We start from the raw sequence: 13,893 nt of genomic DNA, 5'->3' as shown, positions 1-13,893 counted from the left end.
AACACCCCTAAAAGAACTTCTATACAGGTAAGGAGGCAAGATACATGGTGATAAGATGATTGACGGGCGAGGAGTGATAAAATAAACTTTAGTTATTTTGAAAGCCTCACTTATATTTTTACTTTTTCTTTAAAAGGGACTTGCGTTAATGTAGGAATAGAGTACATCCATGAGGTCTAAGAGAGTCCTGGTTACATTTTGCAGTGCATTTTTTGTTGGTTAATTGTTGAGATGGCTCACATGTGAAGCAGGAGAAGATACAATGTAAAGGGTTTGTGTGGTTTCTTGCTTGAGTGGATAGACACATAGAGCGCTGCACTGTTTCAGTGTTGAATTCAGTGAGAAGTGGCTGGAGCCTCCATTATATTCTACTTGAACATCCAAAGTTTACCATAGCTCTTGAACAAGTTGCTGCCTCAAAGCTGAAAGAGAGTTTGCTCCAAAAGCTGCTGAAAAATCTTACTTCGGCCTGTAAACATACATACCATAATCTTTATATAGGTGTATTAATTTCATGTCATTTGTTTGAAGACCTATTAACTCATTTGAATTTTTGTGCCTGTTGCAACGCACGGGCCTTCACCTAGTATATAATTAATGAGCTATTTTCTTAATTATTTTCCTCCGAATCTTCTCTGGGCCGGCCCTAACAGCGCCTAGTCCATGTCCAGTCCGGATCTCATCTCCCGCTCTCTTGATCTCGACTCTGATCCCGTGTTCTTTATGCCGACTTTCGAGGGATGCGACGGTGGGTGTTGCGTCGTCGTCGGCACCTGTGATGGCGTCCAGGACGCAGCTGTTGCGGTGGCAGTCCTGACTGAAATCCTCGATGACCACAAGCCGGCGGCAAGCGCCGGCCATGTCGTGATCCACCAGGAAGGGCACTGGCATGTGGAGCACCGTCACCGTAGAACCCCGTCGTCGAGCGTCGCGATTCCTGCTCGTTCCCTCACGCGGAAACGAAACAAAACCGAAGGATGATCGGGAGGGGGATGAGTGAGATCCAGTCTGGTTATGGGCTGGGGCACGAGCTGGGCACAGGTAGGGCTTCGGCCCAGACGTGATTTGGTGGAAAATAATTAAACAAACAGTTATTTAATTAGGGGTTGCTTTATGATTCGTGCAATTTTCTAAAAGAGGTGCACCGGATCAGTTCTCAATGAATTAATGATTCTTGCCTATACTAATCTAGAACAAAAATTGTGTTATCAGATTACTTAAATTTACTTCTATCAGAGTGTGGCCCAATCATTTTGACTGTATTTGACATTAAGAGTTAACTGTGTATTAAGACTTTCAAGGGTCCTTTGATATTTTCAGGAAGAAGATGCTTGCTCATACTCTGGACGATGCACATTTCTTTACGAACTGCTTATAGATGGCACTTTGAGCAGCATGTTGTTCTTCAAAATTTCCAATGTCTCTCCTTTTGATTGGCATCTTTTAAAAGATGATGCAATGCCTAATCAGCACCATGTATCTGCTATGCAGGCGTCCGTTGTCAAACGCATATTCAGACAGGGGATTCTTGTATAGTTTACAAGTGTATACTTGTGCCAAACTGAATATTGGCGTGAGAGCCCGTGACGAACTCGAGCAAACTTGTCGGCCTGTGATGTTGTGCAGGCCCAAGCCCACGAATACACAAGGGCGGCACCTTGGCGGGCCACATGTCAGCTACGGTACTCCGGCCGGGGTTTTGGTAGGTTTTGCCCCTTCTCGCAAATCGCAATCCTTCGCTTTGCTTCGTTTGATTCCCTCCGCCGCCGCCGCCGCCGGAGACGCCGAGCCACGGCACCGCTCCAGCGTTTCTTTCTCACCTAAGTAGTAAGGGGCGGAGAAAAGCAGCGCAGCAGAGATGTGGTACCTGTGCGTGTTCTACCACAGGCTCCTGGACTACCGGCGGCCGGAGGTGGAGTCCCTCGCCGAGCTCTTCTCCGGCCCGGGCTCCGGCGAATCCGTCGAGTGGCGCATGCCGGAGAACCACCACGCTGACTCTCCGTTCCACCTCGTCCGCCTCCCTGGCGACGAGCGCCTGGCCGCCCAGGTCGCCAACCGCAGTAAGCGCGAGCTCAAGTCCCCTTTCAGTTCCCACCCCTCTCCTCCGGTTGCCGTTTACTGATTCTTCCGTGTGATTTTTGGGCGTCGTGTGGGTAGGCTTGCTAGTGAAGGGGATCTACGAGCTCTGGGGGCATGGCACCACCTACGAGGAGCTGGAAAAGTCTGTCAGAGAGTACCCCGACGAGAGGAAGCTGCCGTTTCTGACCCCGGACAGCACTTTCAAGATTGTTGTGGACAGCTTCGGCAAGGTGATCAGCTCCCAAGAGCAGAACGAGATCATGCAGAGCCTCACTTACATACCATTCAAGGTTGATGACATGTTTGATCCATTTATATTGGTGGTGTTCGTTCAAATTTATATTGGTGTTGATGATCTTCTTGATGCTGTGTGACTATCTGGGTAACAAGGCTTTTCTTTTTGGTTCTTTTCAGGGCCGTGTTAATTTGAAGAAGCCTGATCACAGGTTCTTTGTCATGGAGACAGATGATTATGGGTCAAACAATGGCCTCCCGCCAGTTGCGAAGAGGACTATATTCTTTGGCCGGGAGGTTGGAGCGGCTGATAGGCATCTCCTGCCAACTTATCAGCTCAAGAGCAGGAAGTACATTGGCCCGACTGCAATGGATGCTGAAATGGCTTTCCTTATGGCCAATCAAGGTCTCGCACGGCCTGGAAAGCTTGTGTATGACCCCTTTGTCGGCACCGGTAGCATTTTGGTTGCAGCTGCACATTTTGGAGCTATGACAATGGTTCGTGCTTGTTGTGCGAATAGATATACCTTCAACTTTTGTTAATCTCTGTCTTGCTGATAAAGTTTTTTCAGGGTGCAGATATCGATATAAGGGTTGTGCGGGATGGTCGTGGCCCAGATTGCAATGTTTGGAGCAACTTTGAACAGGTAATTTTGCAGCAGTAGCTTGAATCATTTTGTTTCATGCTATTGTTGTCTTTGCAGCCCACAGTCATGTACAATTTGTTTGGAAATATTAGGCTCATTACAAGGGTATGTACATCAATGTTATATAACAATTGATAGTGAGTTGGTGACACCAGTGATTCCTAAGTAACAACAATTACCCTTTTTTAACTTGTTATCCTTTAAATCTGTGACTGGTTAGGTTTCGTCTCCAGCCTCAACTTGTTTGGGATTAAAATGTTGTTGTTGTATTAGCTTCCGATACCATGATTTGTATGTTTTAGTAGTTTACAAGTCACAAAAAATAGTCATGTTTGGTTATTCGCCCTTTCTTTTGCAAGAATATTTAGGTTCACTTGTTAATTGATTAGCTGGATTGCTAGACGTAATGTTAAGTACTAACATATTATCTTTTCTTCAGTACAAGTTACCAGAGCCCTTAGGTTTGCTAAGGGCAGACAACAACCTCCCACCTTGGCGTCCTGGATTGAAGGAGGTAACCATCGTGCATTATGTGATATTTATGTGCTTGCAATCACATTTTCGTCAGTGGCTGTTGGCGACTGAACGGAAAGTGTGAGCAACCTTTTCCACAAAATGCACAATGTAGAAGTCTTTAGTTGTGCTGCAAGTATCCCACATGATATTTGCATGACCACATGTTGCTTGTTTGGTTTTGTATAGTTCTAGTGCTGCAAACAAACCAAATATGAAATGTTTTTTGTCGTGCAGTGTACTTAAGACAATGACCGGTATATAATTAATCGTATCTATTTGTAGTCCACTGAAGCAAATAAATTTACCTGACAAAACAACATAATGAGCACATCTACTAGGCTAGAAATGCCAATTCAGTATAAATTTTTTGTTTGCACACTTTGTACTCAACAAGGTGCCTTGATGATTAATGCTCTAACTTAAGCTGAAAAGCCTTGTCCACAATAGGGAAATCCGTTGCCTAATAGAACTGTTGCATTGCTGCATGTAATTTGATTAAAGCCTATATTATGGTTTTTTTTCTTTATTTGGCTGTTGCTTGAATTGTTGCTTTGATTGGAGTCTACAATTTGTGAGTCTGTCTTTATTTGTCTGTTGATCGGGAATTGTTGCTTCTGCCTCCATAAGCTGTCCATAAGCTATCTTAAACTTGCTTGCTCCATTGTCTGAATTGAAAATATCTCTGCTTGTTACCAATCAGATGTTCGATGCAATTATTTGTGACCCACCATATGGAGTCCGTGCTGGTGGCCGGAAGTCCGGTGGTCGGAAGATCATAAAAGGAGTCAAAGGACCTTACACGGTCCCGGACGAAAAACGGGACAACCACATCCCATCCACCGCGCCATACAGCCTTGCAGAGTGCGTCCATGACCTCCTTCACCTTGCTGCGAGGATGCTGGTCATGGGCGGCAGGCTCGTCTTCTTCTACCCTGTCCTGCGGGGCGAAGACGGTGCCGACAGCCGTGTCGCCAGCCCACAGTTCCCCGAGCACCCCTGCTTCAAGCTGATTGCCTCCTGCGAGCAGATACTGAGCTACCGGTACAGCCGGGTTCTGCTGACCATGGTGAAGGTCGCCCCCTATACCGAGGAGATTGAGAGGGCGGCTGAGGAGCGGCACCGGGAGTTCAGGGAGAACCATCAGAAGTGGATGGAGGAGGGAAACCTCCACTCCGCTGTGTTTGAGCCGGCACAAGATGCGAAACCTGATAGGGAGTTGAAGCCCAAGTACAGAGGCAAGTATGTGTAGCAGCAGAGATGCTAACTCGTGCTGAATTTAGTGAAAAGATAAGACAATTTTGTTGCTGTATCCTTTCAGTTAGAGCTCTTGTGCTGAATTTTATGAGCTAGAAGCCTCAAACGTTAACAGGAGCTGTTAGATGTACTATGATTTCAGATTTTTGTGTTAGGCATGTAAAATCCTTTTGATGGATATGGAACTGTAGTTGTAACTCAAATTTTGTATGAACTGTATTTCTTAGTTAACATCATGCCTTGACGATATGGCGCACCAGTGGTTTGTACCATTGGCAGGTCAGTTTGCTAAAGCTTTTTAACAGTGGCGTATTGTGGCGATCATCGACATAGCCGGAGGGCTGCGGAAGGGTCCCTTTGGTTGAGATTTTAAGCTGTTTTGGCTTAAAAAAACTAAAAGCCAAGGACTACCCAACCTGCAATCTGGAGGTGCTTTGGGTAAAAGTAGCTTCTCCCAAGCTTGCTTTCTCTAGCTGTGAAACGGTAAGTTCGAAGAAATTACTCACCTGCTACTGGTTATGAAGATATTGGTTCGTTCTTTCCTCGACTTGATCCCGTCTCCCCCCTCTCCTCCTCTCGGTCCTCCCTCTCCTGAGGAGCGGCGCAGCTAGGGTTGTGCTTTTGCCAGCGGCATCCCGCAGTCCCCTCCGTTAGCCCCCTGAAATGAGCTCCGACGGTGTTCCTCCATCTCCGACGGTCCCCCTCTCTCCTTTCTGGGTGGCGTGACGCTCTTCAATCTCGACATGGCCTTGCCCGTGCCCTTTTGAAGCCACCGACCCCTCCCTCCCTCCCCGCGCCGCCCAGCGACCCCTCCTTCCTGCGCCACCTGCCGGCCCCTCCCACTCTCCCCGCGCTGCCCGTCGTTCCTCCTCTATGCTAGCATCCGCCTAGCTCTGCCCTTCGCCGCCACCGGCCCCTCCCTCTCTCTCCCCGTGCCGCTTAGCTCCCTCACCGATCGCCATCGCCCAAGCTCCAGCCGATTCACGCCACAAGCTTATTCGCACGCGGCCAAGGCCTTGTTTGTCCGGAGGAAGAAGGGACTAACGAGCAGGGTCCGCTCGTCAATGAGAGGGAGAGCCAATTCACATCACAAGCTCATTCGCACGCAGCCAAGACCTTGTTTGTTCAGAGGAAGAAGGGACTAACGAGCGGGGTCCGCTCATCTTTGTTCAGAGGAAGAAGGGACTAACGAGCGGGGTCCGCTCATCAGTGAGAGGGAAAAGGTTGTGTGGGGTGGACAATGAATGACATATGAAGTCTCCACAGCTGATCTACTAAATAGCTTTTCAAACAGTTTTTTTTCAAAGCCCATAGTTAGGCTTTTTTTTTTCTTCAAAATTCATAGCTATTTTTTCACAGCTCACCGCTACTTTTTCAATAATTATTTTTTCACATCTCACAGCTAATTTTCCAAAAAGCTACGGCCCATCCATACAGACTGTGCGGGATACCACCATCGTCTTACATGCAAAAATGCAACATGATATGAGTTTACTCCGTACATGATACGCCACTCTTTCATCTTTCCTAACATTTAGCGTGTACCGATGCAATGGGCAAACAATTTTGTTCAGTTACCGATATTTATCCTTGCTAACATTTGACAATCCAGTCCAGCAGCGCATTCTTCAGTTCTGTTGTGTTGATACATGTTATAGGTAGCACCACGCAAACTTCTGTTCGCCACTTTTACAGTTTCATTCTTTTTTTGAAAGATTTACAGTTAATACTTAATGGGCTTACGTTTTTCCATTACATCAACGTCTTTCCATTACCATCAACGATCAAACCGGAATTCAACTAGGACAATAAAATAAGGTCAAATCAGAACCATCTGCAAACTCTGCAGAATCGATTTAGAAAGCGCAGTTCAGAAAAACTAGAGGATTGGTAACTGGAGAACCATCAGCGGCATGTAGATTTGACCTCAAATAAAATTCAGTCCGCATCATGGTTGGATCGTCTGATCCTCATCATCTGGTTCCCAGAAAACCATCCAAAAACTACCAAACGCAATCGAACCAATATCGCATTCTCCAGCGCGAAAAAACCCTGATTGCCATCTCAAAAAAAATCAAATCTAAGAAAAGAAACAGAGGAGAACGAACATGCAACGAGAGGGCTCAGACGAATAATGGGTAGTAAGTTGTTTGTCAGCACAGATATTCAGAGTGGTGCATGACTAAATACTCGTATCATCATTGCCGCTGCCGCGATTTCCTCTTCGTAAACAAGACGGGAACAGATCCCCTCCGCGCAAAGAAAGCAGATCCCCAACCCAACGACGAACACACGCAACGACAGATCCCCAACCCAACGACGAACACACGCAACAATCCCAGAACCCAGAGAAGATGACGCCGAGCTGAGGCGAGGATTATCCATTGCAGCATCGGCGAGCGGCGGCGGGGAGATGGTGGAGGGGACGGGGTTATGACGGTCGTATTTATAGAAACCCGGCGGCGGCGTCTTGTCTACTAGGGTTTCTTTCTTCTGTTCGTTCTTCCTTCTCGCAGTGGGCTTCTCCGTGTGCAGAGCCCATTGACAGTATGCCGGGCTCGTCTGATTGTGGCCCAACAACTATGCGCTCTTGTTTTGCAAATTCCTTGGCCCAATTGTGCCCGTACACGATATGGCCCTCGAGGCCCTGCAAGACTTTCCCTGCTGTAGAAGTAAGTAGTCAAGTTCTCTCTCTCTCTCTCTCTCTCAAAAAAGTCAAGTTCTGTTCCCCCAACTACACAGCGTGGAACGTGCAGAAAAAACCCTACAACGTGGAATCAACGTTCATCAGAAAAGGGAAGAAAGAAAAGCGTGCACGTGCATTCACTCACTCGGTCTCCCGTTTCCTCTGGAGGAAGCTCCTCTCTCTCTGTGTACGTTTTTGTTCATCCTTTTGACGGCCGGCCCGCTCGTCAATCTGAGCGCAACAGACCCGGCAAAAATTTGGACTCCCAGCAGTACTCGATGTGAGGCTCTCATCTCATCTCAGGCAACACCAGGGATGCTTCCACTCTCCCTCTTGGCGTGTCTTTGTTTCATCTGGTTGGGTTCGGTTTGCGTCTCGCGTGCTGCCAGCCGAAATCGTAGGACGGTGACGACACGGAAGATCCAAAGAGAAGTCGTATGGGAGAGATAGATGACCCGATCAAGCAACCCTGGGGCGACAGGACGGTGATGATTAGCTTCTCCGACCATTTGGAGAGATTGAGAGAGAGAGAAGCCGGGTCAAAGAAGCAGTTGGATGCACGCATGGAACAGACGAGGAAGAAACAAACGTCTTGCCTGCACCCTGAGGTGTGAGGTAAGCAAATGACTCGCACGCCCTCGCAGCTCTCGCGATCCCTCCATCTGGAAGCGAAGCAAGACCTGCTCCGTTATGAACCCAAACGTATATTATATGCAGTTATTTTCCACATATAATTGCAGCCAGTTCACAGTGGTATGTGGTGTTCAACTTTCCTCTGCAATCACGTACGTACTCTGCAGATTGGTAGTCTGGATGAGAAGGAATAGTCGGCACAGCTGCCCTACGGCTACGCTTGAGACCGATGGAAAGGATCGGAGTAGCAATGGGCGGTAGTCCAAGTCATGGTGGTGTTCAACAACGACTCCAACCTTATATTCCACGGGTGGCTAGCTACATCAATGTTCCACACGGTTCACCTAATAGCACACAGGGAAAGATTACTTTGGTGCCCGGTAACCTTCACTAAATTCTTCTTGTTACAACGTACCTAATGGTTCTGTCAGTGTCAAGTCAAGATTATTCCCTCTCCTTCACTTCTCTTGTCTCCATTTTTTTATTGCTGTGTTTTTTTTTTGTGTGTACCAAGTTCCCTTTCTTTCTTTTCTTTTGGAACCTCTTTTTTTATTTGTTTGTTTATGTAGTACTTTTCCTAGATTCCACCCTAGGTTATGTAGTAGTGTGACCTTGTTTGTAAGGTTTGGTTGAGTTTACCTGAATCCCTTGGCCACAAAGGCATCTGCAGATGGAGCAGGACTTGCTTCAGGTCCAACCAAACACACGCACACGCGCCCGGGCCGCCGATGCATCCACCGGTTGGGTTTGGTGAACGTCTCTCAAACCTGCACTCCTGCAGCGTTTGTAGTATATGGTAGCCAATCTACGTTCCAACCACAGCAAAAGGCATCTACCTCCTCTCTCTGCCTTCAGATCTTTCACCCTGTACCAAGAAATGCTACCTCTTCTGCATATTATGCACACAGAAATCTAGCAAGAAGTCAAGGTCTCATCCAAAAGAGACTACTGAAGGGCTAGTGATGTGGTCTTTGCTTCAGTTGCGTACATCTTTGTCAGAGCCTTTTTTGTGATGAGTTGCACCAACTCTTTCTTTGCACATAACATAAGTAAGGTCACACCTGAAGCAAAGACAGAGGCCGGCGTTCAGCACGGTGGAGTGATCACTGAGCATGGATGAAAACATACCCGTTAACAAGAGAAGACAAGGGAACAACTGAACAACCAATGAAGGGGATTGTTCCTCCTCTTCTTCCTTTACCTTTTCTCTCTATCCTAGGTCTGGAAGGGCATGCCCCTGCTAACTACTTCACCCTTCCATGCAAAGCATGAATGTGCCTTTTGCAGTGCAGGCCGGGGATATCGTCGTGTCATGTGACGTGTTCCAAACACTTGTGAAAGGGACCCGGTCTTCCTCCCTGCTTGAACTTGTCAACCAAGTGTCGTCCCTTCCTAAGCTTTGGTCTCACCTCACCTGCCCCAGCTGTGCCCAGTGCTATAAGTTGCTTCCAGGCTTTGGTTTCAACTCTCATTTGTCCTCAGAACTTCGCTTGAGAGACCCTGTTAACACAGATAAACAGGACTTGTTTTGGTTCATGCTTGAGTTGCTCCAACAGTTAAACAGATCAAGCTTCAGCTACAGGTTTTTGTTATAGCTGGAGAGGATCAATCTCTCAGGATCCATATACAGTGGAGCTCGGTCTATCGATCGGCAAAGTTCGTCATCGGTCTTCCCTATCCTCGTACAAGAGGCAACAATACCAGGGTTTCATCTGGGCTAGCTGCTCTTGGTGCATCAAGATGAGAGGCTTTGCTTGCGCTCATGCAGAGAAAAGGCATCGCTTGGACAGAACTTTGTGAGTTTTTTTTATCCCCTTCCCCCTTCTCTTCATTTTCTGTGGAGAATCATGCTTCCTAACCGTAACCGCCTTGTACTACTTCATTCATCTTCTTGTGAACTCTGTTCATCTCCTGTTCGTGTGGCAATGGGCAATGAAATGATTAGCGAACGCCATGCATGATGCTACCTCATTGAAGTGGTTTAACGTTTCAAGTTTTGTTGCCCTCATCCACTTAACATTTGTTTTCACCGTGTTCTTTCCCATTCATTTTTTCGAGAATACGTAGGAGAGCTACGTATCTTTTCTTCTTAGAAGAGAGGTTCTTTCCCATTCATGCTACACTGATCACACCGATTGTGCAAATATATACACATATGTCGAAAGTTTACTCGATCATGCTCCGGAGTCTAGTGTTACAAAGTCACCATCTGAAACTTGGTTATTATAGTATGTTGGTTCGTAAATTGTCAAGAAAATCGGTTTCACCGCATCTAATCCTGGTGACTTTGGGAGCACTTGTTACTTTCAGAGGCATGATAGGTGTACCGTCCAAATTCCGTGTGCAGTTAACAGAACCCTTTTTTTTCAAAGTTGCCTACGAGATTATCTATTTTCAAAAGTTTTTCGGATGAGCTAACCCGGATTAATTTAGAATAATCACGTGCCAAGTTATTACTTCCATGGTTGGCTCACCTGTTCTGACCAAGCAATTGATCCGGTGCAACGAACAACGCTCTCCTAGGGTGAATCAGTTGGTGGATGATGAAGAAGTCGCGACGCTGTTTTCAGTTCTGAACAAGTCTCTCTTCATGCCAAGCGACAGGAACAGGGCTCTGAATATAGTAGGTGCAGGACAAACAGAGGGCGACACATGAGAACACCTAAATGGCAGGAGACGAAGCTGTCAGCGATAACGAAAGGGTGGGGGGGAATGATGGGGATTACTACCGCAGTCAGCGATGACGTTGAGGAAATCGACGGAGCTTTCTGACGCTTGGCAGTTGGACCGTTAGGGGTATGGAGCTAACTGTTCTAGATGACTTGCTGGAGTAGGTGAAGAACAAAATCCAGCGTGACCAACGACTTTCTCAGGTCTTGGGTTGGAAAACTTAACGCCAAATTGAAGAGGATCAGGGTTTAGTCATTGCACAAGCAGAGTGGAATGGACCAAAGGCGTCAGATGCTTTCCAGTTACGCTGTAAAAAGTTAAAACGAACGTCAATTAACAACTCAGTAAAAAATAGTTTATACTTTTTACAGAAAGGCATAATTCCATCGTCTCAAAGACACGTTTCACCTAGATCCATTATTTTGGGTTCTTACCACTGAGTTACTGACGGTAAAATCAATTCTTGCTGTGTCGATTTCAGTTCCGGTTTGAGCAAGAAGGATTGCATCGGAAGCTACTATGCCAAGGATGCCAAGTACAAGCCGTTCAGCGCGCTGCTGCCCGAAGGCTACAGCGGCAAGATGCTCTACGTGAAGCTCGTCCTCGTCCTCCTCATGTGCGGCTCCTTCATGGGCCTCCTCAACTCGCCGTCGATCCACCTCGCCGTTGAACAACACCACACACAGTGAGCAAATCTTCAGACAATGAATAAACTTCAGCTACTTGATCCAATGATCCAAGAACTTAACTGATAATTGTCTGGAAAACTCAGGCCAGAGGCGTCGAAGGCGAGCTGGATGTCGCACCCCGACGCGCCGAACTCCGGGTACGCGTCTAGCCTGAAGATCGACTGGTCGCAGATCGAAACGGCGGTGAAACTGCAGGTCGCTCCGGCAGAGGACGGCGGTGGGCTCCGGGTGGCGTTGCTCAACTTCGACGCCGGCGAGGTCGAGGAATGGAGGGCGCGGCTGCCGCAGACGGAGGCCTCGACGGTGCGCCTTGACCCCGTCGGGAAAAACGTCACCTGGGAGCACCTGTACCCTGAATGGATCGACGAGGAAGAGCTGTACGGCGCGCCGTCGTGCCCGGACCTGCCGGAGCCGGCGGCGGCGGGAACGGAGTTGTACGATGTCGTCGCGGTGAAGCTACCGTGCGGGCGCGCGGCCAGCTGGTCCAAGGATGTGGCGCGGCTGCACCTGCAGCTCGCCACGGCGCGCCTCGCCGCGCGCCACGGCCGGCGTCGCCCGGCGGCGGCGCACGTGCTCGTGGTGTCCCGGTGCTTCCCGGCGCCGAACCTGTTCAGGTGCCGGGACGAGGTGGCGCGCGACGGCGACGTGTGGCTGTACCGGCCGGACGCCGACGACCTGAACCGGAAGCTCGCGCTGCCCGTGGGGTCCTGCAAGCTCGCCATGCCGTTCAAGGCCCTGGGCGGTCCGTACGCCTCGCCGGCGCCGGAGCGGGAGGCGTACGTGACGATCCTCCACTCGGAGCAGCTGTACGCGTGCGGCGCCATCACGGCGGCGCGGAGCATCCGGATGGCGGGGTCGGGGCGCGACATGGTGGCGCTGGTGGACGAGACGATCGGCGCGCGGCACCGTGGCGCGCTGGAGGCGGCCGGTTGGAAGGTGCGGGCGATCCGGCGGATCCGGAACCCGCGGGCGTCGCGGGACGCGTACAACGAGTGGAACTACAGCAAGTTCTGGCTGTGGACGCTGACGGAGTATGAGCGGGTGATCTTCCTGGACGCCGACCTGCTGGTGCAGCGGCCGATGGAGCCGCTGTTCGGGATGCCGGAGGTGAGCGCAACGGGGAACGACGGCAGCCGGTTCAACTCCGGCGTGATGGTGGTGGAGCCCTGCGAGTGCACGTTCCGGCTGCTGGCGGCGCACGTCGGTGACATCGAGTCGTACAACGGTGGCGACCAGGGGTACCTCAACGAGGTGTTCTCGTGGTGGCACCGCCTGCCGTCGCACGCCAACTACATGAAGCACTTCTGGGAGGGGGACACGGCGGAGCGGCGCGCGGCGAAGCGGCGCGTCCTGGCGGCGGACCCGCCCGTGGCGCTCGCCGTGCACTTCGTGGGGCTCAAGCCGTGGTTCTGCTTCCGCGACTACGACTGCAACTGGAACGTGCCGGCGCTGCGGCAGTTCGCCAGCGACGAGGCGCACGCGAGGTGGTGGAAGGTGCACGACGCGCTGCCGCCGCCGCTGCAGGGGTTCTGCCTGCTGGACGAGCGGCAGAAGGCGCTGCTGCGGTGGGACGTCGCGCGGGCGAGGGAGGCCAACGCCTCCGACGGCCACTGGGCCGTCCGGATCGCCGACCCGCGACGGAGCGTCTGCGCCGGCGACGGCGAGGCCTGCCGGGAGAGGGAGATCGCAGGCCGGCGGGTGGAAGGCAACCGGATCACAACGTCCTACGCCAAGCTCATTGCCAATTTCTGACATCCCTCGGGCATGTCGGCGGTGACGATCCAACGGCGCGTGCGCGCCCGCGCCGGGCCAGTGGCTTTCGAATTTTGGCGCCATCCGTGACTCCGTGAGGATCGACGAGTTGGTTGGCGGCTGAGATTTTTTTCCGACGAACCAAAGGGGCCAAGTTGCCCAACTGAACTTGGGTATTCGAATAGAAAAGCAGCGAGGGCTGCTGTAGTTTGTCATGGTACTGCTCGGTGCTCTTCTCATTATCAGTAGAGATTTACTCGTCATAAATCGATTGAAATTTGGCGTCAATATTACTAACAGATATGTTAGCACCAGGGAGGATTGAGAGGAGCAGTGGATATTGAGGTGAAGAACAGCAATCGCGATCGAGAGGGAATGGGATTCGTAGGGTTGAGAATTCCATTACAATGTTCATGTCCTTCGCTCTCTCAATGTCCTTCGCTCTCTCAATTCAGATTTACTCCTCGTCAATTGATTGAATCGGATAGAGCGCCCGCACGCCATGGCGCCATCTGGGCCTCTGCCCCCTCAAGCCCAGATGGATTGACGCTAATTAGGAGAACTAAACATGAGCTAATTATAAAATTAATTGCAAAACCCTGTGCTAATTTGCGAGACGAATCTATTAAGCTTAATTAATCAACCATTAGCAAATACTTACTGTAGCACCACATTGTCAAATCATGGACTAATTAGGCTTAATAGATTCGTCTCGCGAATTACACTCCAACTG

General features: G+C 49.8%; 2 protein-coding genes and 1 non-coding gene across 3 annotated transcripts; 2 read left to right on the top strand and 1 right to left on the bottom strand.

Moving 5' to 3' along the window:
• The first annotated feature begins 1,691 nt into the window (after positions 1-1,691).
• LOC117838109 (uncharacterized) lies at positions 1,692-4,977 on the top strand. The gene is made up of 6 exons (XM_034717994.2): positions 1,692-2,060; positions 2,158-2,369; positions 2,494-2,811; positions 2,886-2,960; positions 3,400-3,474; positions 4,177-4,977. Exons 1-6 carry the CDS (start codon positions 1,859-1,861, stop codon positions 4,723-4,725), a joined length of 1,431 nt encoding a protein of 476 aa, XP_034573885.1. The 5' UTR covers positions 1,692-1,858; the 3' UTR covers positions 4,726-4,977.
• A 1,872-nt stretch (positions 4,978-6,849) lies between these two features.
• Positions 6,850-6,937, bottom strand: LOC117841755 (small nucleolar RNA Z221/R21b). The gene has a single exon (XR_004637344.1). It is a non-coding gene; the product is annotated as a small nucleolar RNA Z221/R21b (small nucleolar RNA).
• Positions 6,938-9,112: 2,175 nt separating this feature from the next.
• On the top strand, positions 9,113-13,448 carry LOC117842954 (UDP-glucuronate:xylan alpha-glucuronosyltransferase 1). The gene is made up of 3 exons (XM_034723487.2): positions 9,113-9,845; positions 11,201-11,404; positions 11,492-13,448. The coding sequence occupies exons 1-3, from the start codon at positions 9,790-9,792 to the stop codon at positions 13,158-13,160; spliced, it is 1,929 nt and encodes a 642-aa protein (XP_034579378.1). The 5' UTR covers positions 9,113-9,789; the 3' UTR covers positions 13,161-13,448.
• Positions 13,449-13,893: the final 445 nt, after the last annotated feature.

The sequence above is a fragment of the Setaria viridis genome, chromosome 1, assembly GCF_005286985.2.
Source record: "Setaria viridis chromosome 1, Setaria_viridis_v4.0, whole genome shotgun sequence".
Classification (NCBI taxonomy): domain Eukaryota; kingdom Viridiplantae; phylum Streptophyta; class Magnoliopsida; order Poales; family Poaceae; genus Setaria; species Setaria viridis.
The sequence above is the reverse complement of the archived record's forward strand: the minus strand, read 5'-3'. Positions and strand labels throughout refer to the sequence as shown.